This window comes from Erithacus rubecula (assembly GCF_903797595.1).
Source record: "Erithacus rubecula genome assembly, chromosome: 22".
Taxonomy (NCBI): domain Eukaryota; kingdom Metazoa; phylum Chordata; class Aves; order Passeriformes; family Muscicapidae; genus Erithacus; species Erithacus rubecula.
The window spans coordinates 731,639-758,834 of NC_136674.1; the positions used below are offsets into that span (position 1 = coordinate 731,639).

Below are 27,196 nucleotides of genomic sequence, written 5' to 3' on the forward strand. Positions count from 1 at the left end.
TGTGTGCCTGGGAAGTGCCTGCATTGTGACCCCTGAAGAATTTGGGTACAGCAGGGGACAAAGTGCCCAGTGTTGCACAGCAGTGCAGGGCTGTGCAGGCACTCTGCATCCTCTCCTTCTGGGAAAAGGTGCATTGCAGTCTGGTTTCAACTGGGTGTTGGGCAGGGACAGGTAAGGTGGGGCTCACAGGTGCTCCAGGTGTGTTTGAGGCTGGAATTCATCCCTGGGGGTGTTTGTGGGGGAGCCCCAGAGATCCCCATCCCTGGGGGTGTTTGTGGGGGAGCCCCAGAGTCCCCCATCCCTGGGGGTGTTTGTGGGGGAGCCCCAGAGTCCCCCATCCCTGGGGGTGTTTGTGGGGGAGCCCCAGAGTCCCCCATCCCTGGGGGTGTTTGTGGGGGAGCCCCAGAGATCCCCATCCCTGGGGGTGTTTGTGGGGGAGCCCCAGAGTCCCCCATCCCTGGGGGGCTGCAGGGCAGTCCCAGAGCAGGGACACACAGCAACAAGCTGCCTCCAGCTCTGGGAGCTGCTGGTCTTTTCTTCCCTCAGCTCCCAACATGCATTTTTTCCTGCAGGTATTGGCCTTGAAAGACTTTTGATCTTCAATAAGCCCATTTTAAAAATAAAGAATCTTTTCTTGGAATTCTGTCTTATGTTTTTCTGCTCCTTTTCATTGCTTTGACAATCAGGTTGTAGAAAAATTATCACAAAATAGAGGTTTAGTTTCAGTTCAGAACAAGGAACAGGTGAACTTCAGCACTTTGTTTTATAGATAATTAATGGGAAGATGAGTGTGGAGAAGATGAGATAATAAAACAGCATTTGCTGTTGTCTCTTGTAGAATGTTTTTCAAGGTAGTTTGTGCTGCCATGAGTTTTTGACCCATCTTTAAAGCTGTAAATTTCAATGTGAAAAAGCTTATAACAGTTCTCTCTTGTAGCTTCCAATAAAGGCTTGCCAGCAGAATACCCACACCAAAGTCAGCACGGAGCACAACAAGGAATGTCTTATCAACATTTCCAAGTACAAGTTTTCCCTGGTCATCAGTGGTCTCACCAATATCTTAAAAAATGTTAATAACATGGTAAGTTTCCAATTTTGCATTTTTTGGTGATTTTTTCCAAATAGTTATTTATTTGCATTGTACAATCTGCAGAGAATTACTTGAAATTTGGTCAAATTGTTGCTTGCCTTTTACACTTACTTATTTTCTGTTCTGAAGTTCGCCATCAGCATCATCAGTTCCACAGAAAGGCATTGGGATTTTGGGGCAGGGAGAGGATTTTAAACTCAGGCTGTTTGAATTTTCCAGACTCCTTGTGTGTTTTACTGTGTGTCTGTGTATATAAAATAGATGTATTTTGTAACAACCAGATGAGTTTCAATCAGAACCTTTGTAATGAGAAAAGTTTAGTTAATTGAATTTTAAATCCACGTAATTTGGGATCATTTGGAATCTCCCCAAACAGGTAACAGAATGGCCAGGCCCTGGCAGTACTTTGTATTTTTTTTTTTTTCTTTAGAGACATTCTTTGGAGTGAGCCCTTGGCTGTCAGTTTTACAGGGTTGTGCATCTGCTGGGACTGCAGAGGACTGATAAAATGAGAAAATAGGCTGCCCTGCTGCTGGGGATTTTAGGCTGCTTAAAGCTACCTGTAATCCCTTTGGAGAGAGAATTTATTTTAATTAAACTCTACAGGCATGAGGGAACATATTGATGTGCAAGATGATTGGCTGATAAATGAGAAAACTGTGCAGTTACAAGAAGTTTGTGTGTGTGATACACAGATTTAGAGAGGAAGGACCTAGCTAAAAGTGTCAGTTAAAACTCCAGCACTTGCCCTGAGGAGCAGGTCTGAATGTTTGTCACGTGTCAGCTTCAGTGGGAATCAGCAGTAATTGGGAAGGATTTCTGTAGCTGCAGCAAAGAAGAGACAGTGATAACACTCTTGGTTTCAGGAAATCTCAGCTGCTGCTGGGCCTGGGGGAGGTCAGGGCTGCAGGGCACCTCCAGCCTTACTTTGCAGGGGCTGTGTGTTCCTTACTGCATTTGCCTTTGCAGACTGCACAAAGATATTTCTTTAGTGATAAGGTTTTAATTCCTGTATTAATCTGATTTTTGCTGGTTCCATGTCTGAACTCCAAACCAGAGCAGTGATGGAGCCATAATTTACTGTGCCACTTTGCTGCTTCACTTTCATGCATTACAAGTCAAATATCCCTGTCTCAGATGAATCCATATCCTTTCTACTTCTAGAGAATATTTGGAGAAACTGCTGAAAAGAATTTATATCTATCTCAGCTGATTATCTTGGATACACTGGAAAAATGTCTGGCAGGGGTGAGTAGGCTTGCATAAGTAAGTCTAACTTGTAATCCAATGGGCTGGAGAATGCAGGTCAAATGCTTGTGTATCTGTTGGTACTGGTACTAAAAACTCATCAAATTTAGAGCAAAGTAGGATTAATGCCATTTAAAAATACTAAAGCTTCCTATAAATGCAAGTTGATGTAATTTATGCATTAATAATTTGGAGGGTGCTTTTTATTGTCTAAAATTAATGATCTTTTTTCATGTTAAAAGTAGGATAGAATTCAGTACAAATGTTTCATTTTGTGCTGCTAAGTTCTCTGGGTACAGTGCTGAGTTTTCTTTAAATGTCTTAAAACTTTCATTTGTTGAAGTAATTTTCCATGTGCTTTTATATGGAGCAGAAACTTTGCTGCCACTGCTCTGGAGATGATTTCTGCAGGTGTTTCCTAGATTACATTAGTTAACCATGTCCAGATCTCCAGTGGGAGCCCAGGCTGATGTTTGCAGTCAGAGCTGCTGGGGCAGTGTGCTGCTCCCTCTGGATGTGCAGCTCTGTGCTGAGCTGGAACTGCAAAGCCAGACTTCCCAGGAGCCACATTTGCAGTGGTTTATTCTTTTAACAAAAACGGGATTTTATTTTTAATCTGTACTCAGTTTCCAGGCTTACAGCTGAGGAAAGCACCTCTTTTTGGCACTTTTAGTCTTTGGTGCATTGAGTCATAAAAGCAGTTTGAGTCAAAAAATCAGGATTTAAGCTTCAGAATTTACTTATTTTTAAATACTCCTTCTATGCATAATGTTTGAAACAGTGGTTTTCCTGATAGATCATCATATTTAAATAGCCTAAAATTGTGCTGAATGTTTCTTGCTCTGTCATTTCAAATGAAAGCAGTTTGAGGCAGAATATGTTAAATTAGAGTGAGCCAAAGCTCCGTACAAAGGGTGTTGTGTTCTGTGGTATCTTCAGATGGATTTCTTGCTCAATGTTTCATCAAGTTCTCATGGCAACAGGACTCAGATCAACTAAGTGGGAGTCTCTGAAACTTCCCAATTCCCTATGGAAAATTCATTGGTAGAATTTTAGAAAGCTTTAGTGCTGACCCTTCTGTTAAAACTTGCTCTTACTAGAGCAAAGTTTCACTTTGAATTCTTTTGTAAATAGTTTCCTTATGTCTCACACTGTGCAAACTGGCAAAAATTAGATTTTTCTTTTGCAGGGAAATTAGGCCATTTTTGACTTGTATAGAGCAATTCCCAGCAAGAGCGAGGGAGAAGCGCCTCTTCTTGGTTCATTATTTAATATAAAATACTCACTGTCAAAATATGGCCCCCAAGCCCCTACCCAGAGGGGAGTGAGGGTGGGCTTTGCCCTTTAGCCCTCGGGGAAGCTGAGGGGCTCGGGGCTGTCCTGGTCCTGCACACAGAGCAAAGCGTGTGCTGCTGTGGTGCTGTGCTGGGGGAGTGATCAGTGAGCGCTGCAGGATCAGCTGCAGTGTGGGGAAGGAGCCCAAGGGATGCAGGATGCAGGCCCAGTGCTCCAGGTGCTGCTGCCCAGCTCAGGGCTTTGAGCTCCTGTGTGTGCTTGCAGCAACCCAAGGACACGATGCGGCTGGACGAGACCATGCTGGTGAAGCAGCTGCTGCCCGAGATCTGCCACTTCCTGCACTCCTACCGCGAGGGCAACCAGCACGCGGCCGAGCTGCGCAGCTGCGCCTCGGGGGTGCTCTTCTCCCTCAGCTGCAACAACTTCAACGCCGTCTTCAGCCGCATCTCCACCAGGTACAGCCTGCTGCTGCTGGGAGGGACCACTGCAGTGCTGCTGCTGCTGGGAGGGACCTCTGCAGTGCTGCTGGGAGGGACCGCTGCAGTGCTGCTGGGAGAGACAGCACTGCAGTGCTGCTGCTGGGAGGGACCACTGCAGTGCTGCTGGGAGGGACAGTACTGCAGTGCTGCTGGGAGAGACACCACTGCAGTGCTGCTGGGAGAGGGACCGCTGCAGTGCTGCTGGGAGGGACCGCTGCAGTGCTGCTGGGAGGGACCGCTGCAGTGCTGCTGGGAGGGACAGTACTGCAGTGCTGCTGGGAGAGACACCACTGCAGTGCTGCTGGGAGGGACCACTGCAGTGCTGCTGGGAGGGACCGCTGCAGTGCTGCTGGGAGAGACAGTACTGCACTGCTGCTGGGAGGGACCACTGCAGTGCTGCTGTACTGGGAGGGACCACTGCAGTGCTGCTGTACTGGGAGGGACAGCACATGCTCTTTAATGGAGTAGTTTTCCAGTGGAATATCCTCAGCCTTTCACAGCTTTGCTTGGGTTTCAGTTTATTAAATGAACCCATTTCAACCCCGTCCTGGGTTACTGCTGACTGCATTTATTGGTTTTTTAATCTGCTTTCAAAAGTACCAGTGAAAATAGTGAATGAAAATAACGCAGCAAAAAAAGTTAACAAATTCTTGTGGGTGCAAGGTGTCTTGGGGAAAAAAAAAAAAAAAAAGGATGCTGAAGCTAATGGTTGTATCCATTTACTTAAAAATTTAGAATGAAAATTGGTGATTGTCCACAGCTCTGTTGGAGCCCCATGGTTGTTTTCCTGCTAGGAAGCTTTTATGTTAAATCTCTCTTATGCCTGAAGGGGGCAAACAGCTGGGCTGTTTGTTAGTTGTTGGAAAAGACCCATTTGTCTTCTGACTGACTTGAGTTTCACAGCACATTTACTGTAAAAATAACTGGATTTTCTGCTTTTCTAAGTAAGAAAGGAGACAGGCCCAAAATTCCCATCTATTCTTTGCTCTTTTTGCTCTGTTCCAGATCCTTCTGATGCTTCAGCATTTGTCAATCCACTAGAGTGGTGTGCTAAGCTTTTTATTACTGAAATACTTTGATGTTCTTTGAAAGATGCTTGAAGTAGCTTAGTTCTTGTCACACAGTGTTACAGTCAACATCATTCTTGATTTATTAGAAGTGGTGCTTGGGCAGCCTTACATGATCACATAGCAATGAGTGAGCCAATTCAATTGAAACAAAGATTTATATTTTCTTCGTGTATTTATATATTTGGAAAATGTTTGTATTTTAGAAACCAGTCTAAAATGATGAATTTGAAATTTAAAGTATTTTCAAAGTTATTATAGAGCCTTTAGTAACTTTTATTTCAAGAGCATAGACTTGGCAGCTAGCATGGGGGATGTGATCTTACCCTGTAGCTTGATTGTGTTTTGTTGCTTATGGAAATGGAACTAATTTCTTTTGCTCTTTTCATTGGAAGCATTTTTCAGTTGAAACTTTTGGAGAATCTTTGTATCTGGTTGCTGAACCTGTGTGTGTTTGTGTGCCTGTGACAGGGTTTGTTCCCCTGCCCCAGAGCCCCCTGAGCATCCCTTGGAGCAGAGTGCTTCTCCCCTAACCTGCTCTCCCTGCCAGATGTACAGCAACAGTTAAATGTTTGACCAGTTGTTGCTGGTCTCCACAGGGGTCAGCCTGCTGCCAGTCAGCACTGCTGATCCCTGACCTGGGTTTCCTGTTCAGGCATATTTCTGGGCCTTGCACAGCAGCTGGGGGATTTTTGGCATGAAAAGCACAGCAGTGGGGACCTTCCCATTCCCAGTGAGGGCTGTTAAGTTTCCCTGGCGCTGAAGACATGAAGAACTGCTTTTGTGTCTAGTACTAGAAACCACATTCCATGTCTGAAACACATCTGTAGCCTTGGAAGGAGCCCTGGCAGTCCTGAGATTGTGGGAACAGATGCTGTAGTGATCAGTGCCTGGTGTCTGGGAGATGCTGAGTAAATCATCTGAGCCACCAGTGTGAAAAGATGCTGTTGTGTTTAAACTGCTGTGATTAAACTTCATCCTGAGTGCTCAGGCCAGAGAAACATGCACCCAGAGTGGTTGTAGCTGCCTGCAGTGATCCAGTACCATCAGTCCTGCTCTGCTCTGAGATCTTACCTGGGACAGGACCTGCTGAGGGAGCAGGAGCCTAAAGGTGTCAGAGTCCATGACTGTGATGTTAATTGAAAAGATGACAAGGTTCCTGCCACAGGAGGGTGGAAAACAGGATTTAGGCAAATCTTGGGCACACTTAATCCACAGAGGTACTGGCACTTTGTAATGCTCACCACTGGTTTGCTAGTTCCATTTTCAATATGAAGGTGGCACAACACTGTAATATTAAGTCTTAATCGTGCAAGATCTTTTTTTTCTAAATCTGGAAATGTTATCTGAGATGATGGAACATTCCTCTGCTATTGAAATGTATGTTGAAAGGTGTGTTCATATCTGAGAGGATCTGATGGACAAGTTTCTTTACTTTGTGTATTTTTAGATTGCAGGAACTGACTGTTTGTTCAGAAGATAATGCTGATGTTCATGATATTGAACTTTTACAGTACATCAGTGTGGATTGTTCAAAACTCAAGCGACTCTTACAAGGTATGGTCTGAGCCTGTGTTCTGAAACATTTCTGTTTGAATCTGGTTAGTCAGCAGTGACACAGTGCACTTGATATATCTGGATTTATTGTTTTGTTTTATTCCAAACAATCATGTAGTTACTGAAGTATTTAAAAATAGTTAAATACTCTTAAAACATCCATTTGAAAATTGCTTTGTGTTGGTTTTAGAACAAGTTGCTGTTCTAAATGCAGGAATGTCTTATCCTTACAGAGACTGTGTTCAAGTTTAAAGCCCTTAAGAAAGTAGCTCAGTTAGCTGTTATCAACAGTCTGGAGAAGGTAAGTGTTCAATACTTCATTGCTTATTTTCTTCTAATTTGGGAATAGTTGCAGTTCAGTAATATACTATAAAATAAAAATTACTGCCTCCCTTTGATGCAAATATTGTTTTTGCAAATTATGCAAAATTGTTTTTCAAGAAATTTGGAGTGATTAGAATTAAGAATAAAATCTTTTTGTTTAAATGTGTAATTAAGTAAAAATCTTGAAGCTCTGGAATGTAATAGTGTTTTCTGTTATCTTCAGGCATTTTGGAACTGGGTGGAAAACTATCCTGATGAATTCACAAAGCTGTACCAAACCCCCCAGACTGACATGGCTGGTAAGGCATAACACATGACAGTGTTCAAGGTTGGTTCCTCAGACATCCCCAAATACATTCACTTGCATTTTGTGCCCTCTTTGCTCCTCGTGCAGCCTGCAAATAAACAAATTTCTGTCAGCCTTTGTCAGGGCAGGCAAGAGTATGGTCCTGTCTCTTCTTTCCTGACTCCCCTCTTAAAAGAGTTTCATTTTCACAACACAAAGAAATAAACCCCAAAAGATGGAGACTCTTTAAATGTATATTTTTCATCTTGATACAGGGTAAAAACTTAGAGAACATCACCTTTACTTGTCTCTAGTGAAAAGAGAGGAGAATTTATATTTTCAGGTAAACCATGTCTTTAACTGGGTTGAGACCATTTGATCCCCAGTAGCATGTCAGTAATGTGCAAACCAGAACTTTCCTTCTGTGTAGGTGGAACTATCCCTCTGCTCTTTTATACCTGTTCTTTACCTCTTCATAGTTAAAACTGGTATTGAACTTGGGCTTATGTTTTATGCAGATTGTGCTGAGAAGTTGTTTGATTTAGTGGATGGCTTTGCTGAGAGCACAAAACGTAAAGCAGCAGTGTGGCCACTGCAGATCATCCTCCTGGTCCTGTGTCCAGAGATAATCCAAGACATAGCAAAGGATGTGGTGGAGGAAACTAAAATGAACAAGGTAAGAGAAGTAGCTGAATTCTGGCTCTGGTTTTTAGAGTGTGCTTGGTTTTGCTGATTCTGTATTTCAAGGATGTTTAATTTTGTCTTTCTTCCTTAAAGAGCACATTGCAATTCCATATGTAAATTTATGCACTCTTTTTAAGTTCTCACCTTACATATGTTCTTTTACTGTCAGTAATTCATAGAGATAGTATGTCCCAAACAATGTTATTTCAGAACTTTTCCATCTCCTTGGAGATGTGAATCTCTGCTGTGATTTGCTCTGCCTCCCCCTGCAGCAAAGGGCAGTGCTGAGGTGCTGGGGTCTGCAGGGGACTCTGAGCTGCACACCTGCAGCACCTGCAGCACCTGCTGGCTTTGGTGTGGCTGCAGCATCAGGGCTGAGAGTGAGCAGCCACCTCTTGTGCCATTCTGATTGCCCTGGGCCAGTCAAAGGGAATGTCTTTAACAATGACAGGATTTCTTCAGAGTGCTGCACCCAGTTGGTTTGTGCCATCACGGTGTCTGGTTGTAACTGTCCCTGGTTTGAATTCTGCAGAAACTGTTCCTGGACAATCTCAGGAAGGCCCTGGCAGGACATGGTGGAAGCAGGCAGCTGACTGAAAGTGCTGCTATTGCTTGTGTTAAACTGTGCAAAGCATCTACCTACATCAACTGGGAAGATAATTCTGTCATTTTCCTGCTAGTGCAGTCCATGGTAGTAGATCTTAAGGTAAGAATGTTTGTTTCCTATTTTCAGTGAAGAAGTTTGAAATAATGAGGTGAACTTTGAATTTCTTCTTAATTGACTACTAGTGCTTTTCAGTGGAAAGATTTGTATTAAAAGTAGCCAACAGCAATCATGGCATCTGATTTCTATATTTGTTTTTCTGAATTATATAGAATTTGCTGTTTAACCCAAGCAAACCTTTTTCAAGAGGCAATCAGAATGCAGATGTAGACCTGATGATTGACTGCTTGGTTTCCTGCTTCCGCATAAATCCTCACAATAACCAACACTTCAAGGTAAGAGCACTGCTTATGGTAAGTCATTCTATTGATGACTTGTCAGTCATAAAAGCTGTGCTAACAGCAGCTTGAAGCTCATTTATGAGTTCAACTGTATAAATATCCCTTAGTAATAAATCCCTGTATGTTTTGATAAATCTTTTCACAGCTGATTAGGCTTCTCTTGTTCAGATTTGACAGCTTTGTCAATTTAATAAAAAGGCTCCAGAATGTTTTTCAGGGTGATAAGAAAGATGGCAAAGACAAAGATATTCCTAAGTGGCTTTTATGTATTTTTATTGTAGATCTGCTTGGCACAGAATTCCCCATCAACATTTCATTATGTGCTGGTAAATTCACTCCACCGAATCATCACAAATGTAAGTTCTGGCAGTATTTCATCAGCCCAGTGTCTGAGGCTTCTGCTTAGATCAATATCTGCTTAGTAAATGCCATTTGGATAGCAGACCAAATCTTGAGTGCAGAACATCTCAGGGTTGGTTCCTGTTCAGGAGGAAAAGTGATGGAGTGAACAGCTAGGCCAGAACTGGTGCTTCACTTGCTGCCTATTTAATGTTACGGGTTTGCAAATGGGCGTGCAGAATGGTGATGAGCATGCTGGGAACAGTGTGCACAGCACTCAGTGAGGGTTGGTACACTCAGCCTGGGTGCCACAGAACTGTGGCTTGGTGTCAGAACCAGTGACAGTGTGTACATGCTTGGGGTGAGGATTGGTACCCTGAGCCTGGGTGCAGCAGAGCTGTGCTCAGTGTGTGCAGAGCACTCAGTGAGGGTTGGTACACTCAGCCTGGGTGCAGCAGAGCTGTGCTCAGTGTGTGCAGGGCACTCAGTGAGGGTTGGTACCCTGAGCCAGGCTCAGTGTGTGCAGAGCACTCAGTGAGGGCTGGTGCCCTGAGCCAGGCTCAGTGTGTGCAGAGCACTCAGTGAGGGTTGGTGCCCTGGGCCAGGCTGGGGCTCAGCACTGCCTTGCCTTGCAGTCGGCGCTGGACTGGTGGCCGCGGATCGACGCCGTGTACTGCCACGCCGTGGAGCTGCGCAGCATGTTCAGCGACACGCTGCACCGCGCCATGCAGGGCTGCGGGGCGCACCCTGCCATCCGCATGACCCCGGTAAGCCAGGGCACACTGCCAGCCTGCCCTGAGCCTGGGCACCCCTGCTATCCCTGCCTTGAAACTGGGGCACACAGTGCCAGCCCTGCCCTGAACTGGGCACCCCCCATGCCAGCCCTGCTATGAGCCTGGGGCACCCCTGCCCTCCCCTGTGCCATCCCTGCCCTTCTCTCAATCCCCTTTGCACTGGACACCAGAGAGGGGAAGGATGTGGTGCTGCACAGAGCAGCAGGCAGCCACAGGGACTCTGCAGTGTTGGGGGATTGGCTGTTCCTAGGTCCATGTCTGAATTTTCCTGCTGCTTTTAAACTGACATACAAGTATTTGTCCTGTAACTGTCCTCTGTGGCTAGCTGTCCATTTTAAGCTTCTGGCTCTGTGCATAGCCATCTAACATGTCCATCCTTGCTTAACATGAAAAACCAAAGCATTCTGTATATGAAGATAATCATTGAAATCTCTGATGCTTTTACCATGATTGGCATGTTCCTTTGTCTTGCTTTATGTTGAGAAAGTTGACTGGTCTTGATGACAGCAACAAAGTAAAAGATTTTTCAATCATTATGAAATGAAGTCGATATTCTTGGCTGTCTTGGAGAAAGTCTTGAGTAAATTCAGATTTGTAGTTCATCCAAATTCTTGCAGTAAATCCACACACAGCTGTTTTGCTGCATTCTCCTCTGAGCATTCCGTGAGGACTTCTGCTGTGGCAAGTGGCCTTGGTGGGTTGGTTTAGAAAGCCTAAAATGAAACACTGAAATATTCCTGCTGAGCTTCTCAAAGGAGAGCAATGAGCACAATGCTTTTGGTTGAAAGCTACTCCATGTTTAACTTGCTTCTCACCTGTGTGTGTTCATCTGTTGCCCTGACAATACCCCTGCTCTGACTGGTGGTGCTTTGTCTTCTGCTGCTCCCTGTCCCTGTGCCTGGCTGCTGTTGCCCACGTGCTCAGACGCCCGCCAGCCCCTGCTTTGCATGGCCCTGGGCCTCTGCTGCTGTAAGTATCACCTGCAGCTGCTGCAGCAAAGCCCTTCCTTGGGACTTCCCTGTGCAGAGTTACCTCAGAGCCCCTGGCCAGGGGCTGCAGGGGCCCTGGCACTGCCACTGCAGCCCCTGCCCCAGCCAGGCACTGCTGGTTCTGTGCCAGCACCATGCCCTCCCCAGCCCCCTGCTCTGCTTCAGAGCTGGGTCCTGCTTCCAGCCTGAGCTCCTGCACGTGTGTCCTTGTGTCCTTGTGTCTGTTCCCAGTGCATGGCACAGAGCCTGGCCTGCCTTTCTCACTGCACTGCACTTGGGGGTGTGTGGAGGCACTCAGTGTCCTCACTGAACACATCTCCTTCCACCACGTGCCTCTCCTCAAAATCCCTCAACTGTGGCAAACTAGCTGCCTCTACCACTCTGCTACCAATTTCTTGACCAGATGCTTTATGTGGTAGGTTTTATTGCATATATTTGCACAATAACTAATTACTGAAATAACATGAGGTCCTAATTTCTTGTTGTAGCTCATCAGCAACCTGGAAGGTGATTTCAACTTAGGCTTTATCCTTTTGTTCAAAACTTACAAGTGGTTCACTGGTTTTCCAGCTGGAGGCAGATTGGTTTTAGATTTAAGTGATTCCCTGTGTGCCTTTTAGGACTGAAAGGTTCATTTTCCAAAGGTTGTTGAGGTGAACATGCAAACATCTGGCCTGGGGCTGTAACAGAAAATAAAGACATTACTTTGCCTGGGGAAAAAATTCCCTCTCATTTACTCAAAATGAGTTGGAAAGATTTATTTTTATTTCTGTCCCAAACCAGAGAAATACCCAGTAATTGTTTTTGGTCCTTTCCTTTTCCATTCCACTTTTCTTTCACCACAGTTGTTTTGGTTTTTTTTTACTCTTTTGCAAAAAAATTCCTTATGTTTGCATGCCGCTTGCTGAAATAATTGTTAAGGAACTTTGAAGCTGTGATAGTGATTGCCTGTGAGAGAGGGGATTTTGAACTGAAGGATGTGTGTCTATCCTTGAGTTTTGTATACTTCTAAACATTTTCTTGAATTATAGATTATAAAAGCAATATATTTCATTAGATATTTAATTATAACTGTTGTGTTTGACTGTTGTCCTGACAAGGACTGTGATTTTTTTTCCTTCCATCAGAGCCTTACATTTAAGGAGAAAATGACAAGCCTTAAATTTAAAGAAAAGCCTACTGATTTGGAAACCAGAAGCTACAAGTTCTTGCTGTTGTCCTTGGTGAAACTGATCCATGCAGATCCAAAGCTTTTGCTGTGTGTAAGTAAATCCTACTGTTGTACTGTCGTGTTGTAGTGCAATTTACTTTTGAAGTTACTAAATGAATAAAAGTTAATGGGCACCTGGCCATCTAGGACACTCCCTACTCATATTTTTCTCTGGTTATGATGCTACTGTGGTTTTAAAGGAAAGAGAAATTGTAAGAGACTTTACAGAATCAGAGCAACACAATGAGAGGGAATGAAGTTCTGTGACTCTGAAGGGAAAGGTGGGGGAAGGACAGGGGAATAGAAGAAAATGAAAATAAGGGGGTTGGAAATTAGTCATCATTTCAATGAGTACTGTCTTAGATCTTCCATTTTCTCAGGCCTGTGATGGTTTAATATAAAAATATTTCAGTTCTGTCAGAGACATGGTATGCAAGGCGTGCTATGGATTAAAAATAAAATGACAGATTCTCTGAAAGATCCCGAAATCACCCTAGCTCAGCAGCAGGAAGGCTGCAGTGGCTGTCAGTAGTGTGGTCAAACAGGGCAGGTTTCAGCTGAGCTGTTTTTCCCTGCAGAAGCCCAGGAAGCAGGGCAGGTTTCAGCTGTTGTGTTTCCCTGCAGAACCCCAGGAAGCAGGGCAGGTTTCAGCTGTTGTGTTTCCCTGCAGAACCCCAGGAAGCAGGGCAGGTTTCAGCTGTTGTGTTTCCCTGCAGAACCCCAGGAAGCAGGGCAGGTTTCAGCTGTTGTTTTTCCCTGCAGAAGCCCAGGAAGCAGGGCTGGTTTCAGCTGTTGTTTTTCCCTGCAGAACCCCAGGAAGCAGGGCTGGTTTCAGCTGTTGTGTTTCCCTGCAGAACCCCAGGAAGCAGGGCTGGTTTCAGCTGTTGTATTTCCCTGCAGAAGCCCAGGAAGCAGGGCTGGTTTCACCTGTTGTGTTTCCCTGCAGAACCCCAGGAAGCAGGGCAGGTTTCAGCTGAGCTGTTTTTCCCTGCAGAACCCCAGGAAGCAGGGCAGGTTTCAGCTGTTGTGTTTCCCTGCAGAACCCCAGGAAGCAGGGCAGGTTTCAGCTGAGCTGTTTTTCCCTGCAGAAGCCCAGGAAGCAGGGCAGGTTTCAGCTGTTGTATTTCCCTGCAGAAGCCCAGGAAGCAGGGCTGGTTTCAGCTGTTGTGTTTCCCTGCAGAACCCCAGGAAGCAGGGCCCTGACTCGCAGGGCAGCACGGCTGAGCTGATCACGGGGCTGGTGCAGCTGGTGCCCCAGTCCAGCATGCCCGACATCGCCCAGGAGGCCATGGAGGTGGGTGAGGGGCACAGCTCTGAGGGTGGGCTCTGCTGCTGCCACAGCCTGTCCTTCACAAACACTGTCTGTCTGTGCCCAGCATGGCTTTGGGCAGAAATACCAGGGAGAACCTCTGGGTCTGCAGCATGAGTGGGAGTAAAGACTAAAATGAAATGCTGTTGGCATAGACTAACAGTAAACTCTTGCTGCTCTCCTATGGAAAAGGCTTTTTATATCTTTTGATGTTCTTCAAGCAGTGTAATGAATATATGACTGCACCTGTTGCTCTGCTCAGGTACTCTGTAAAGTTCTGTCTTTAAGTGAAACTCTCTCTGGCTTTAGGCCTTGCTGGTTCTGCACCAGTTGGACAGCATTGACTTGTGGAATCCTGATGCTCCTATAGAAACATTCTGGGAGATCAGGTATGTTAATTAACTGATACAAATGAGAGATATAGCTGATTTGAAATAGCTGTGAGTATTTTGGGAAAGCTTTGCAACAGCAGGGAGTTCATGGTCTCTTTGGGAGGGGGGAAACCCATCACACCTGACACTAATTTGGACCCTTTGGCAGTTTTAACAGCGAGTTGAGGCCTGGCAGGATGTGAAGGAGGAACATCCCTAGATGTGTTCCTTGCAGAGCAGTGTAGGTAACTCGTGCTGCCCTGTCTGTGCTGTCTCTGTCCCGGGCAGAGCTGGGAAGGGTCCCAGGGGAGCTTGGCCTGTCCATGCACACTCTCAGCTCTCTGTTGTACTGCTGGAAGCCCAGGGTAGTGTTTGCACAGGGTGTTCTGCTGAGTGCCTATTTCTATGTGAAATGTAGTGTAATACCTTCAGAAGTACTGCTGCTCCATCAGAAGGCTGATGCTGAATTTCATTTTGCTGCAGTTCACAAATGCTTTTTTATATCTGCAAGAAGCTTACAAGTCATCAGATGCTCAGCAGTACAGAAATCCTCAAGTGGCTGCGAGAGATTCTCATCTGTAGGAATAAATTTCTGCTAAAAAACAAAGTAAGTGAACATTACCATCTTCCTGTTAGGATCATTAACATCAACTGTTCTCTGTTGTGTCACTTCCTTTATTTACCAGATTATTTTTGATTGGAAGAGATTTAATAGCTACTCCTACACCTTCTGTTCTCTGATTTCCTCTCTGCTTTGTGAGGCACCTTGGTTAAAATTGGTAACCAAAGTGAGGTTTGGGGTTATTTTTTCTTTCCTTTAGCTGCATAGGTTGCTGTACTTGCCTAGAAAATGAATATTTTACACAAGCCTGCCTTGTGCCTCTTTACCTAAAACAGAGAAATAATCCCCAAGGGGAGAGAAAAGGTAAAATACACATTCATGGGCAGAGTAAAAGTCCTTTTGGATCTCAGGTTCTTCTGAGTCCCAGAGTTCTGACTTGCTTCTTTCTGATATTCTTGAAGTATCAAATAATGTATTTCTTAAGGAGAAATATCAGTCTAAGGTACCACTAACATGAGGAACTTGGTAATGCCCTGAAAAAAAGTACTGTGTAAATGTCCAGGAGCTATTTGCTTTCCTCACCTCTTTGCCTTTTACTCTTTTAAAGTATCAGTTGATATATTCTTTTCCTCCCCTCTCTTTATAGCAATCAGATAGGAGTTCTTGCCACTTCCTTTTCCTTTATGATGTCTCTGGAAGTGGAACTAGCCAAATTTCTCTTGACCATGACGAAATGATGCGCTGTGCACCAGGGGCTACCCTGAGGAAGGGGAAGGGGAATTCTTCCATGGTAGGTAATACAGGTTGATAGTTAATTTTAACACTTGATAAAAAGCCTGTGGGCAAGTAGAAACTAAAATACTTTTAGTGTAATTTTTGAAAATAAAATAATTTACTTCTGAGAAAAAAAAGACGTATGTATCCTAAATAATGTATGTATTTAATGTTCTGATTAACAATGATGTTTCATACTTTACAAAGTCAGATTTTTATCATTTAAAGTGTTGGTGAATATGTTTTTATTAGTATTGCAAACAGCATCGTGACAGCATAATAAGAGCTGTGATCCTTTTTAGGATGGCTTATTCCTACTAGAACAAAAGCAGTTTCAGACTGGTTTGGCCAGGGCTGAATTGCCCCAGCAGTGCCCCAGCTGAGGTTTGTGTGTTCCCAGGAAAGCACAGCAGGGTGCAGTGGGACTCCCATCTGCCGCCAGGCGCAGACCAAGCTGGAGGTGGCCCTGTACATGTTCCTGTGGAGCCCAGACATCGAGGCAGTGCTGGTGGCCATGTCCTGCTTCCGCCACCTCTGCGAGGAGGCCGACATCCGATGTGGAGTGGACGAGGTCTCGGTGCACAACTTTTTGCCAAACTACAACACTTTCATGGAGTTTGCATCTGTGAGCAACATGATGTCAACAGGTGAGAGTCAGGAGTCAGTTAAAGTAACTTTGGAGCTGGACACAAGGCTGTTACATGTGTTTGAGTTTATTGAACGGGTTGATTTCATGCTGCTCTGGCTTTTCCTGGAATGTCTTAATTTTTAGAATTGCTACAACGTGTAAGGAATTTGGGTGACTGAGCTCAGCAGGATTTTACAATTGTGTAGCAAGGAGCTACCTTTCTAAAGACTTAGTTAGGAGGATATGTTCCTCTTAATTCAATAATTACTTTCAGAGATCACAAATGAAATGTGGGTGTGTTTTCAAAGACTTGGTTCAATATTCTGTGCCCTTTGCAGGGAGAGCAGCTCTTCAGAAGAGAGTGATGGCACTGCTGAGGCGCATTGAGCACCCCACTGCAGGCAACACAGAGGTGAACTAACTTCTCACTTCATGTGCTGTGTGTGCATATTACAAAAACAAACACAGAAATCTTGTTGCTGCCAGTAGTTTTGAAGTTAAATCTCGGTATGTCTTCTTACCTTCTTTCAGGCCTGGGAGGATACACATGCCAAATGGGAACAAGCTACAAAACTAATCCTTAACTATCCAAAGACCAAAATGGAAGATGGGCAGGTGACTATGAATTTTTCCGTTGGTTCCACATGTAGGAATTCCAAATAAGCCTTTAAGGTGATCTGTTTAAGGGCTGTGAGGCTCAGTGTGGCACCCCTTGCCCCCAGGTGGCCGAGAGCCTGCACAAGACCATCGTGAAGCGGCGCATGTCGCACGTCAGCGGCGGCGGCTCCATCGACCTGTCGGACACGGAGTCGCTGCAGGAGTGGATCAACATGACGGGGTTCCTGTGTGCCCTGGGGGGGGTGTGCCTGCAGCACCGCGCCGGCGCCGGCCTGGCCACCTACAGCCCCCCCATGGGGCCCCTCAGCGAGCGCAAGGGCTCCATGGTCTCCATGGTCTCCACCGAGGGCAGCGCCGAGACCCCGGTCGGCAAATTCATCGACCGCCTGCTCACCCTCATGGTCTGCAACCACGAGAAGGTGGGGCTGCAGATCAGGACCAACATCAAGGACCTGGTGGGGCTGGAGCTCAGCCCAGCCCTCTACCCAATGCTCTTCAACAAACTGAAGAACACCATCAGCAAGTTCTTTGACTCTCAAGGCCAGGTAAAATGGTGAATCATATTTGTGTGGTGTTGCTGACGTTTGTGTCAGCCCTTTGTGGATCCCTGTTTGTGCTCTGTGCACACCCCCTGTGAGCAGAGTGATCATCACAGCACGTGGTAGTGATTACTGTGATTCCAGGCTGTGTTTAACATTCTTCAATAGTGAACTCTTGAGTCTGGAATCTGTGAGATTTGTTTGGGAATCCTTATGGCTGGCAGTGTTCACATATTGAATCTTGACATGTATTGGAATTCTCTTGGCTTGGTGGTAACTAGAAAAATGCTTGTCTGTGAGATTTTTGAAGTGTTGCAGTATATTTGGCAAGTACCCTCTCTTTGGTTTTATGTGTAAAAGATTAACCAGAAATCTTCATCCTATAGGTCTTGCTAACTGACACCAATACACAATTTGTAGAGCAAACCATTGCTATAATGAAGAATTTGCTTGACAATCACACAGAAGGGAGCTCAGAACACCTTGGCCAAGCAAGCATTGAGACAATGATGCTGAATCTGGTTAGGTAAGGAGCCCTCTTGACCTTCCTCTACACAGACATTATGTTCAAGAAGTGAGGTGGAGCCTTCTAGCTTGTATCTTTTCTGCTTGTGTCCATGGAGAAAGCAGCAGCTGGTTTTCTGATCCTCCTGATGGTTCTGACAGCTTCAGTAATTGTGGAAGTTGTGTAGCATAAAGTGCTTTGCTGAAGAGTGACTTCTGTTTTTTGAAGAACTGACCATTCCATAGCTTGGCCCTATTCCCATAGGCATTCCTGGTCACTTTTCTGTACATTGATGTTGGTGGTTAAAAACCAGCTAAAAGGCAGATTTCTGCACAGTTTCACACTGATAGAAAACTATGACCAGAAGAAATTTGCTGCTGATGTAGGGGCTTTCTTGGGGGGAGGAAGTGAAGTAGCATGAAAAATTAAATCCTTTTTGCTTTTTTCTTTAGGTATGTGCGTGTGCTTGGAAATCTGGTACATGCCATTCAAATAAAAACAAAGCTCTGTCAGTTAGTAGAAGTAATGATGGAAAGGAGAGATGACCTTTCGTTTTGTCAGGAAATGAAATTTAGGTAAGGGTGGCATTACCTGACTTACAGGTATACTTGTGGGCAAGTGTAGTTTTCTTTGGTTATGTGGTTAAAAAGAAACAAATCCCTGTCACACTGGTACAAGGATAGTTTCCTTGTCATCATCTTCAGAATGATGATGAGCCTGATGCTGCATTTAAATACTGTTTAGTTTGTGGTGATAGAGACTGGTAAAAAAGCCTGCAAAGCTACAACCATCCATTCATGTGTTACAGGAACAAAATGGTGGAATATTTGACAGACTGGGTGATGGGGACATCTAATCAAGCAACAGATGAGGATGTGAAATGCTTGACAAGGTAAGGGACACTCTTCACCTGTAACAGCATTCCAGCTGGCATTTGGTGTCCATGGATGAGCTGGCATGTTGGGCTTGTTGTAACAATAATAATGTTGGGGAAAAGACAAAAATTGGAACTGAAGCTTTGGTGAGCAGCAGCAGAATTATATTTAATGTTTAGTCTTAAATGACTTGGCTCCTTTTAATACTTTTTCTGATTTAGAACCTGTACCACAAAATACAAGAGCTGTTTCATGATGGACAGAACTTTAGTAGAATACCTTTTTATTATTAAAAATGTTATTATTCATCTGCAGGTAGAGCTATAAGCAAAAGTGACTTCTATTTTGTTTGTTAAATTTTATTTTTCAGAGATTTGGATCAGGCAAGTATGGAAGCAGTGGTGTCTCTTCTTGCTGGGCTTCCACTCCAGCCTGAAGAAGGAGATGGTGTTGAGTTGATGGAAGCAAAATCTCAATTATTTCTCAAGTAAATAGTGACTTTTAGCTATTTCTCTATATGATCACTCTAAAGAGAAACCCTATATGACATTTATTGGAAGTTGTGCTTTTCTTCCAGCAGAAATATTTTTATTATCCCAACAAGAATTACCTCTTCTACAGCCCATTGCCAAATCTCTGCCTCATAGGTTTATGGAAATATTTTCATGTAGAAAATAATTAGAAAACGTGGCTTTGTTTCTGCTTAATGCAGATGTGAGATTCAGTCATGGCAGGGATTAGCTCAGTTTGATACTGTATTGTATTTCTTTTTATCCACAAAACTTAAACTCTCTTTGAAGACCTCTGTTGGTAGAGGCACAGCAGTGTTGGGGAGAATGGGCACAGCAGGTTTGGGACAGAGGGAGGTTCTTGGGGCACAACTGAGCTTTGGGCTGTGCTGTGAGGAGCTTCTCAGGCAGGGATCAGGTTTGGGTAGGTTGGCTGTGCCTTGGCCACCATAGGTGAGGTTTGGGTGGGTTGGTTGTGCCTTGGCCGCCATGGGTGAGGTTTGGGTGGGTTGGCTGTTCTCTGGCTGCCATGGGTGAGGTTTGGGTGGGCTGGCTGTGTGATTGCTGCCATGGGTGAGGTTTGGGTGGGCTGGCTGTGTGATTGCTGCCGTGGGTGAGGTTTGGGTGGGTTGGCTGTTCTCTGGCTGCCGTGGGTGATGTTTGGGTGGGCTGGCTGTGCCCTGGCCACCGTGGCAGGGCCCGTGTGACACGAGGGCTGTGTGCAGGTACTTCACTCTGTTCATGAACCTGCTGAACGACTGCAGCGAGGCGGAGGAGGACGGGGCGGGGGCGGGCGGCCGCAAGCGCGGCATGTCGCGCAGGCTGGCGTCGCTGCGCCACTGCACCGTGCTGGCCATGTCCAACCTGCTCAACGCCAACGTGGACAGCGGCCTCATGCACTCCATAGGTAACCCTGCCCCGCCCTGCCCTGCCCTGCCCTGCCCCGCCCTGCCCCGCCCTGCCCCGCCCTGCCCTGCCCCGCCCTGCCCTGCACCGCCCTGCCCTGCCCCGCCCCGCCCTGCCCCGCCCCGCCCTGCCCCGCCCCACCCTGCCCTGCACCGCCCCGCCCTGCCCTGCACCACCCTGCACCACCCCGCCCTGCCCTGCCCCGCCCTGCCCTGCCCCGCCCTGCACCACCCCGCCCTGCCCCGCCCTGCCCTGCCCCGCCCTGCCCTGCCCCGCCCTGCCCTGCCCTGCACCACCCCGCCCCGCCCTGCCCCGCCCCGCCCTGCCCTGCCCTGCACCACCCCGCCCTGCCCTGCCCTGCCCCACCCTGCACCGCCCCGCCCTGCCCTGCACTGTCCTGCCCCGCCCTGTCCTGCCCCGCCCTGTCCTGCACTGCCCTGCCCTGCCTTGCCCCACCCCAGCACTGCCCTGCACCGCCCTGCCCTGCCCCACCCTGCCCCTGCTTTCACAGCCTCCTTAGCACTGCTGCCTTCTCTCCACCAGGCCTGGGCTATCACAAAGACCTCCAGACAAGAGCCACGTTTATGGAAGTGCTGACCAAAATCCTGCAGCAGGGGACAGAGTTTGATACCTTGGCAGAAACGGTGCTGGCAGATCGGTTTGAGAGACTGGTGGAGCTGGTTACAATGATGGGTGATCAGGGGGAGCTTCCTATTGCTATGGCTTTGGCCAATGTGGTGCCTTGTTCTCAGTGGGTAAGTTGATTTGTGCATTGAATTTTCTACATTATTTTGTTGAAATAATAAGACTTGAAATAAACAGTTTGACAACAGTTTGGTACAGAGATAATAGAGCTACCACTGACAATGGCTAGCCTTTCTTAGTATATTCTGAAAAAATGTACTGAATCTAAGTTCAGATCTTGATGATAAACTGCAGTTTAGTTAATGTCTAGGAACGATTTTATATACAGTTATTATAATAAATGCATCTGGGCTGGTTATTTATTACAGGTGGTGTGCCATGCAGACACAGAATTGTATTTGCTCTTCTAGATTTTAGTAAGATGAGTTAATCTGTGTTATACAGCAGAGTAACTGCTTGTCTGTCTGGATAACTATTATGAATTTCTAAGACTGGATATCCTGAGGCAGATTTTTAGACAAGCAGTAGCATAGGAAACGTTTGCAGAGGGATTGAGTTTGTGTAATTTGATATTTACCTGCCAGAGCCTATAGCAGACATAAAGCTTTATTGCCAACTGCTTGGTGATTTTGTCATGATACTGGGGTTTCATACTTGCCTTGGCTCCTGTGACTCAGATTAACCCTTGCTCTCCCTGTCAGGATGAGCTGGCTCGTGTCCTGGTCACGCTCTTTGATTCCCGGCACCTGCTGTACCAGCTCCTCTGGAACATGTTCTCCAAGGAGGTGGAGCTGGCAGACTCCATGCAGACTCTCTTCCGAGGAAACAGCTTAGCCAGTAAAATAATGACTTTCTGTTTTAAGGTACATTGTCTCTTCTTTTTTCTCTGCCACAGATCTCTTCAATTGCAGGAAAAGTTCAGTAGTACAAAAATACAAAGCCACCAGTCTGCAGGCTTAAGCATTTGAATAATGGGATTAGATAAAATCTATTCAGAGTTGTCTTTGGGTCTCAGTTTGAGTTAGTCAAGTATAGGGAGTTTTCTTTGTGTATTTTAACATTTCATGAGCTAAATCTTGTAGAAAACTTATGCTCAGGCCTTTAAAAAGTAGGTATGCCCCTGGCACTCAGCTTTTGCCTTTCTGACTGGCTCAATTATATGAGTGATTCTGGGCCAGTGCCAGCTGGAAGACTGTTCCTGCTAAATTCTGAGCTCTTGTTTGTGCTCCCATTTCAGTTTAAAAAGTGGTGTACAAACAGAGGTGAAGTGTGGAGTCAGGGGTCTAAGAAAGAAAGAATGTCTGCTGATTAACAGGATTATTTTTCTCTAATTGGAAATTAATAATAATACCTGTAGAAATTGATCTTGGTTGTGTTCCAGAAATGAGACTGTTATATGGAAACCCGAGTTTTACAGGAATTCAGCTTATGCCAGAGCAGATCAGGTGTTCTGAGGCTGTTGAGAGCTCCCAGAAGCTGGCAGCATTGCTGTGCCAGCCTGGCCCTGTCCTGTTCCCCTGCACACAGGTCTATGGTGCTACATATCTGCAGAAGCTGCTGGAGCCCCTGCTGCGCACTGTGATCACATCCCCGGAGTGGCAGCACGTCAGCTTTGAGGTGGATCCAACAAGGTTTGAGATTCAGGGCCAGCAGCAAATGTATTTATCTGATTGCCACTCATTGTGTGTGATAGGATTCCTTTTTCCTTGTTGCAGATATTTTTCTCATGCTTTCATGCTGTTGTACCTCTTGCTTTTCCAGATGCAGTTAATAGTCTTTGCAGCCCTCTTACTCTGTCACTTTAAATTATTTCTAACTCTTAGAAAAATTATAAGTATTCATCTCTTAAGTAGTTTACCCAAAGATGGGCCTTCTAATTAATACTTAACCATCAACTATCTATGTCTACCTCAAAAATACCTTTCAAAGAAACCATCATAAACTGATAATGGAATTACCAGTTGGAATTGTGTATGCATGTGTTTGTATGAAATGGTCTGAGAGAATCCCACCTACAGCTGTCTGTTCATTTCTGAGTTTCACATGACCTTTTATTTGTACCTTATGTGCTTTAAAATAGTGATGGAAACTCTTGTGTAAAAGATCACAAGGGTTTCCATAAGAAAAAGAGGAAATGAGCTTCTTACCAAGGATGTAAGTGCAGCTGGTGTGGTGTTTGATTGCTGGTCATCCATGTGTGGGTCTGTTTCAGGCTGGAGCCCACAGAAAGCCTTGAAGAGAACCAGAGGAGTCTCTTGCAAATGACAGACAAGTTTTTTCAGGCAATCATTAATTCCTCCTCGGAGTTCCCACCCCAGCTGCGCAGTGTGTGCCATTGTTTGTACCAGGTATGCCCTCAGTGCTTGCCTGCCCCTCAGCTTTGGGGCTGCTTTGTGGAATTCCAGCAGTTTGCAGCTTGCTGCTAGACACACCTCTAAAGACTCTTCTGAGACATTTGTTTAATGACATAGTCTGAGGGTCAGGGCTAAGTGGGGTTTTAAGACTTGTGTTGGCATCAGGAGGTGACTGAAGGTCCCCAGGTTCCCTGACCTCCATCCCCATCTCCCCTGCTCTGTCCCTGGCTGCTGAGCACAGTGTCCTGCTGCATCTCCTTGTGTGTTTCTGATGGGTTCAGCTGCTGCTGAAAATCTGAGAAGGAGCTCCCTGGGGGCTCAGTGGGAATAGTTTCCAGTGCAGCTGGGGGACAGTCACAGAAATGCTGTGCCTGGTGGAATGTTGGATTTGTGGTCTCAGTGAGGTGCTCTGGCAGAGCTATTGCTGCCCTTTCAGCCATAGGCTGCATTCAGGTCTAAAGCAAAGCCAAGCAAATGGGTTTTCTGGCCTGTGTGAGCTAACGATGAGTAACAAAAATCCTGTGCAGTCACATTTGCACAGGGGTGCTGGGGTGGTCAGGGTGGCTGCTGCAATCCCAGTGCTTGGGAGTGGGAACAGAGGACGTGTGTTGGGGCTGCTGTGGCCTGGGGGTTCCTGTGAACCTTGCACTGAGCCAGGTGTGCAGTGCTGAGCCCTGTTCCTGCCTGGCAGCTCTGTAAAGGCCTCTGAAGGCATTGCTTTCTCTGCCCCCTGCAGCTGGGTTGGGTTGTGGCAGAGGGACTCGGGGGTTTTTTGATGTGTCTGGGGTTTGTCATCAGGAAATGGGGAGGGCAGATTGGTCTCCTTCATGGCCACAGTGTCACAGATATTGACTGTAAGAATATTTCAGTGTTACTGAGAATATCACACACAGCCTTGGCTGTTCCTTCTGTTATTGGAGGTTGCATTCCCACACACCTCATCCCAGAACTAGGTTTGTGTGCTGTTACCAGGATGTATCAGATTATTGCCATTTCAGTGGGACTTTGGTAGCAATTATTTCTATGCAAACCATTGCTAATTCCTGCATGAAATGAAATTTCTAAAATGTGCTGACCAGCAGATATTCCCAGAGATTGTTCTATGGAAGCCCTTCCAAGTGAATTGGCTTTATTCTTGCCTTTACTGTGTGTGGTAATAATGGTGATTTGTTCCCAAAAGAGATGATTTAGTGGCAGATATACAAATGGTATTAATTGATATTTAGTTTCAATATTTACTACTTTAACTGATTCTAGTAACAACTAGATTTCTGTACAAGTGTTTGTTCATCACAAATAGTGTTAGTCATTTTGTACTTAAAATTCCAGAGAGTTTTGAAGAGTCTGGCCTTTATTTGAAAGAAAGTACAACCAAGATCTGATTTGGGGGCAATAATCCATTTTTCTCATAAGAACCAAATAGGTGATTTTTATAAGATAACTTCCCTTTTAAAAAGGTGAATGTATTCCATCTCAAGCACTAGTGTGAGAGTAAATGATACCAGATTTTGTGGTGGTTTTTTCATGCTTAGAGTTTTAAAGTAACTGTGTGCAAAGAATGCTCACCAGATGTGTTCTGTAAATGATTAGTAGCTAATTCTAATCACTGTAGCAGCCTCACAGAAACGTGTCTTTAGCTGGATATTAGCATCTTGGCTGGCTGGTGTTGGTGTTGTGGGAGCAGAGCCCAGTGAGTGTTTTCCTTTGGAAACAATAAGTGGCTACTGGGGCAGATTCAGCTGGCTCCTCACAGGTGCTGTACCTTCAGCAGTGGGATGTGAGAACAGGGATGCTCACAGGAGCTCCTGCAGAGGGTCTGTGCTGGCTCCTCCATGGAATCCCCACAGACATCAGAGGGATTTCTTGTGAAAGCAAGGTGGGAATTTTCCTGTGGCTGCAGTATCCCAGTGAGCAGAGTGTGTACAGCTGCTCCAGAGGCACTCACTCCTGGAAACTGCACAGGAAAAGCTGCCAGAGCTGCCACTGGTTCCATATGAGCAGGTCCTGCACAGCTTTCAGTTCAGCTTGCTCAGCAGAGTTTTCCTGCCTGCTTTGGGGGTTTGCCTTGAGTTGTGCTCCATGCTGGTGGTGTGGAAGCTGTGTGCCCCTCTGGAGGGGGCTGAGTGCTGCAGCAGGGCTGGGAGCAGCCCTGGGGCTGCTGGAGCCTCCCCAGGGTGCCCAGCCCAGTCCCTGCTCCAGGAGTGTGGGGGCAGCTCTGCCTTGGGCTGTGCCCAGAGCTGCTGCAAGCAGGACACAAGGGGGGCTTCTTGGAGGGGCCCTTTGCATCTCAGTGCAATGCACAAATAAGCACAATCAAGTCAGACCTCTTGATTTGGAAATCTCTAATGAATTATCATAGATTGTAGCTTTTTTCTTCCTTTGTCCAGAGAGTGTTTTATGGCAGAGTCACCTCTCTCAGGGCTAATAACCCTGCTGGTTCACAGGTCTAACCAAATTGAAGGTCACACAGAGAAACATTGGGAAGATTTAAAACTCTAAATTTAATTTTAAAAGCATTATGTATTTCAAAGGTATAACACTACTATTTGTACTGTTAAAATTATTTGGGAATGGTAAAATACATTTGAAAGCTGAATATACCACTTAAGACTCGAGATTGTGTCATGAGCACATAGATGTGGTTTGACTCCTAATCTAGCCAGAAATAGTAGAAATGATTGAAATTCAACATTTGCTTGTTTTGTATTTAGTGCTTTGTAAATAAGATGTAATAAAACCGTGGAATAAAAACTCCATCATCAGTCTTTAGTTTATATATTTCATTTTCTGTTGGTTATGTTTGTTACATTTTGCTGTGTAATTTATGTACAAGTCAACATTGGTTTTTTGTTGCTGTATGTAGTTGGTGCTGTGACTTGTTTGTGCTCATCTCTGTTCTGTAGGCAACTTGCCACTCTCTACTGAATAAAGCTACCGTTAAAGAAAAAAAGGAAAACAAAAAATCAGTAAGTTTGGAGACCTTTTTATTAGCCATTTCTTTCAAAGCACAACAGAAATCTTTTGCTGTTTGTTCAAAATATCTTCACTTCTGTCTATTTGACCTCACTGTAAAATCATTCTACTAATTCTGGCACAAAATAGCTTTCATTTCAATTAACACTGGAATTAAGTTAGATTTAAAATATTCTCTGTGTGCCTATTTGAGTAAATGAGGCGTTTTTAACATTACTGCTTAGTATTTAATATTCTGACTCTTCTAGCCTTGCCACCATCTTCAGATTAAAAATTTGTGGAAGAAAAATGTTTTCTATGGTTTTGAGAAAAATCTGGGTCTGTTGAGCTGCTTTAACACTCTGGCAGATAACCTGAGCTTGCATCCTGGGCAAAGAACAATTAATACTTGTGGTACTGGCAAAAAGCTCCTGGCACTTGTTTCTGACACATTTTCTTCTGTTTGCTTTGTGATTAAGTAAGAAGACCCCAACTTGAGCACTTGCATTATTTCCTGAGAAAAGCAGATTTTCCATTTTGAGTAACTTGCTGTGTTAGATCTGTGGGTTGCTTTAGAGCATTGTCTTTAAGAAATCAGACTTATTCTTTTCTTTGGCAGTGACCTCAAAATATAAAGTATGAACCAACCAGAATGCAAATTTAGACTTATTAAATACTCTCTTGTTTTTGCTGTAACTGAGCAGAATAGTAATCATGTTTAAAATGCAAAAGCTGTGGGCAAACCAGTATTTTGCAAGAAAGCAGCAGCAATTGCATCACAGGGTAACTGACTGGAGTTGCTACTGAACCAAAGTGATTCTTGGTGTGTTTTGTAGAGGTGTTGTCTGGTTTAAGCAGCATGATTTGAGATTGCATTAGTTATGTTTTGAAGTATTTTACTAAACTGGGATTTTTATGGACTTTCTGTTTTTTATTTTAAACTATACAGGATAATATCAAGTTTGCTAATTTTATTCTGTGTAAAGGATCTGACTCATTTTGATTAACCATTGTCACTCATTACAATATACCCATACAGATACTGATGTTTTATAGAACCACATGTTGCATATCTAAGAACTTTTTTTTTGTCAGGAAGCTTTGTCTTTAACTTTTCAAAGTTAAATGAAAGATATCCAAAGAGCAACTCTCCTCTTAGTAACACATACTTGATTTCCTAAAGGAAAAGAGATTTCTTTTTTTCTTACAACATCTTCAGAATTATTTTTTCCTGGATGGCAAAGGACAATATTTTACATCTGCTCAGTGTTTTTACACAGT

The 27,196-nt window shown here is 45.0% G+C and overlaps 1 protein-coding gene across 4 annotated transcripts in view; it reads left to right on the plus strand.

Moving 5' to 3' along the window:
• Nucleotides 1-27,196, plus strand: part of NF1 (neurofibromin 1) — a 74,887-nt gene that overhangs the window by 5,254 nt on the left and 42,437 nt on the right. For 2 of the 4 annotated variants that reach the window (XM_079324654.1, XM_079324655.1), the window contains exons 2-31: nucleotides 938-1,081; nucleotides 2,255-2,338; nucleotides 3,899-4,089; nucleotides 6,631-6,737; nucleotides 6,971-7,038; nucleotides 7,285-7,360; nucleotides 7,866-8,023; nucleotides 8,564-8,737; nucleotides 8,908-9,030; nucleotides 9,318-9,392; nucleotides 10,011-10,142; nucleotides 12,286-12,420; nucleotides 13,549-13,662; nucleotides 13,987-14,066; nucleotides 14,532-14,655; nucleotides 15,257-15,400; nucleotides 15,785-16,031; nucleotides 16,351-16,424; nucleotides 16,544-16,627; nucleotides 16,735-17,175; nucleotides 17,556-17,695; nucleotides 18,127-18,249; nucleotides 18,483-18,566; nucleotides 18,920-19,036; nucleotides 19,784-19,965; nucleotides 20,508-20,719; nucleotides 21,311-21,472; nucleotides 22,137-22,240; nucleotides 22,822-22,957; nucleotides 25,867-25,929. In XM_079324654.1, coding sequence (XP_079180780.1) covers nucleotides 938-1,081; nucleotides 2,255-2,338; nucleotides 3,899-4,089; nucleotides 6,631-6,737; nucleotides 6,971-7,038; nucleotides 7,285-7,360; nucleotides 7,866-8,023; nucleotides 8,564-8,737; nucleotides 8,908-9,030; nucleotides 9,318-9,392; nucleotides 10,011-10,142; nucleotides 12,286-12,420; nucleotides 13,549-13,662; nucleotides 13,987-14,066; nucleotides 14,532-14,655; nucleotides 15,257-15,400; nucleotides 15,785-16,031; nucleotides 16,351-16,424; nucleotides 16,544-16,627; nucleotides 16,735-17,175; nucleotides 17,556-17,695; nucleotides 18,127-18,249; nucleotides 18,483-18,566; nucleotides 18,920-19,036; nucleotides 19,784-19,965; nucleotides 20,508-20,719; nucleotides 21,311-21,472; nucleotides 22,137-22,240; nucleotides 22,822-22,957; nucleotides 25,867-25,929 — 4,098 coding nt within the window. The remainder of the gene's footprint in view (nucleotides 1-937; nucleotides 1,082-2,254; nucleotides 2,339-3,898; nucleotides 4,090-6,630; nucleotides 6,738-6,970; nucleotides 7,039-7,284; nucleotides 7,361-7,865; nucleotides 8,024-8,563; nucleotides 8,738-8,907; nucleotides 9,031-9,317; nucleotides 9,393-10,010; nucleotides 10,143-12,285; nucleotides 12,421-13,548; nucleotides 13,663-13,986; nucleotides 14,067-14,531; nucleotides 14,656-15,256; nucleotides 15,401-15,784; nucleotides 16,032-16,350; nucleotides 16,425-16,543; nucleotides 16,628-16,734; nucleotides 17,176-17,555; nucleotides 17,696-18,126; nucleotides 18,250-18,482; nucleotides 18,567-18,919; nucleotides 19,037-19,783; nucleotides 19,966-20,507; nucleotides 20,720-21,310; nucleotides 21,473-22,136; nucleotides 22,241-22,821; nucleotides 22,958-25,866; nucleotides 25,930-27,196) is intronic. The other 2 variants (XM_079324656.1, XM_079324657.1) reach the window with 1 other exon arrangement.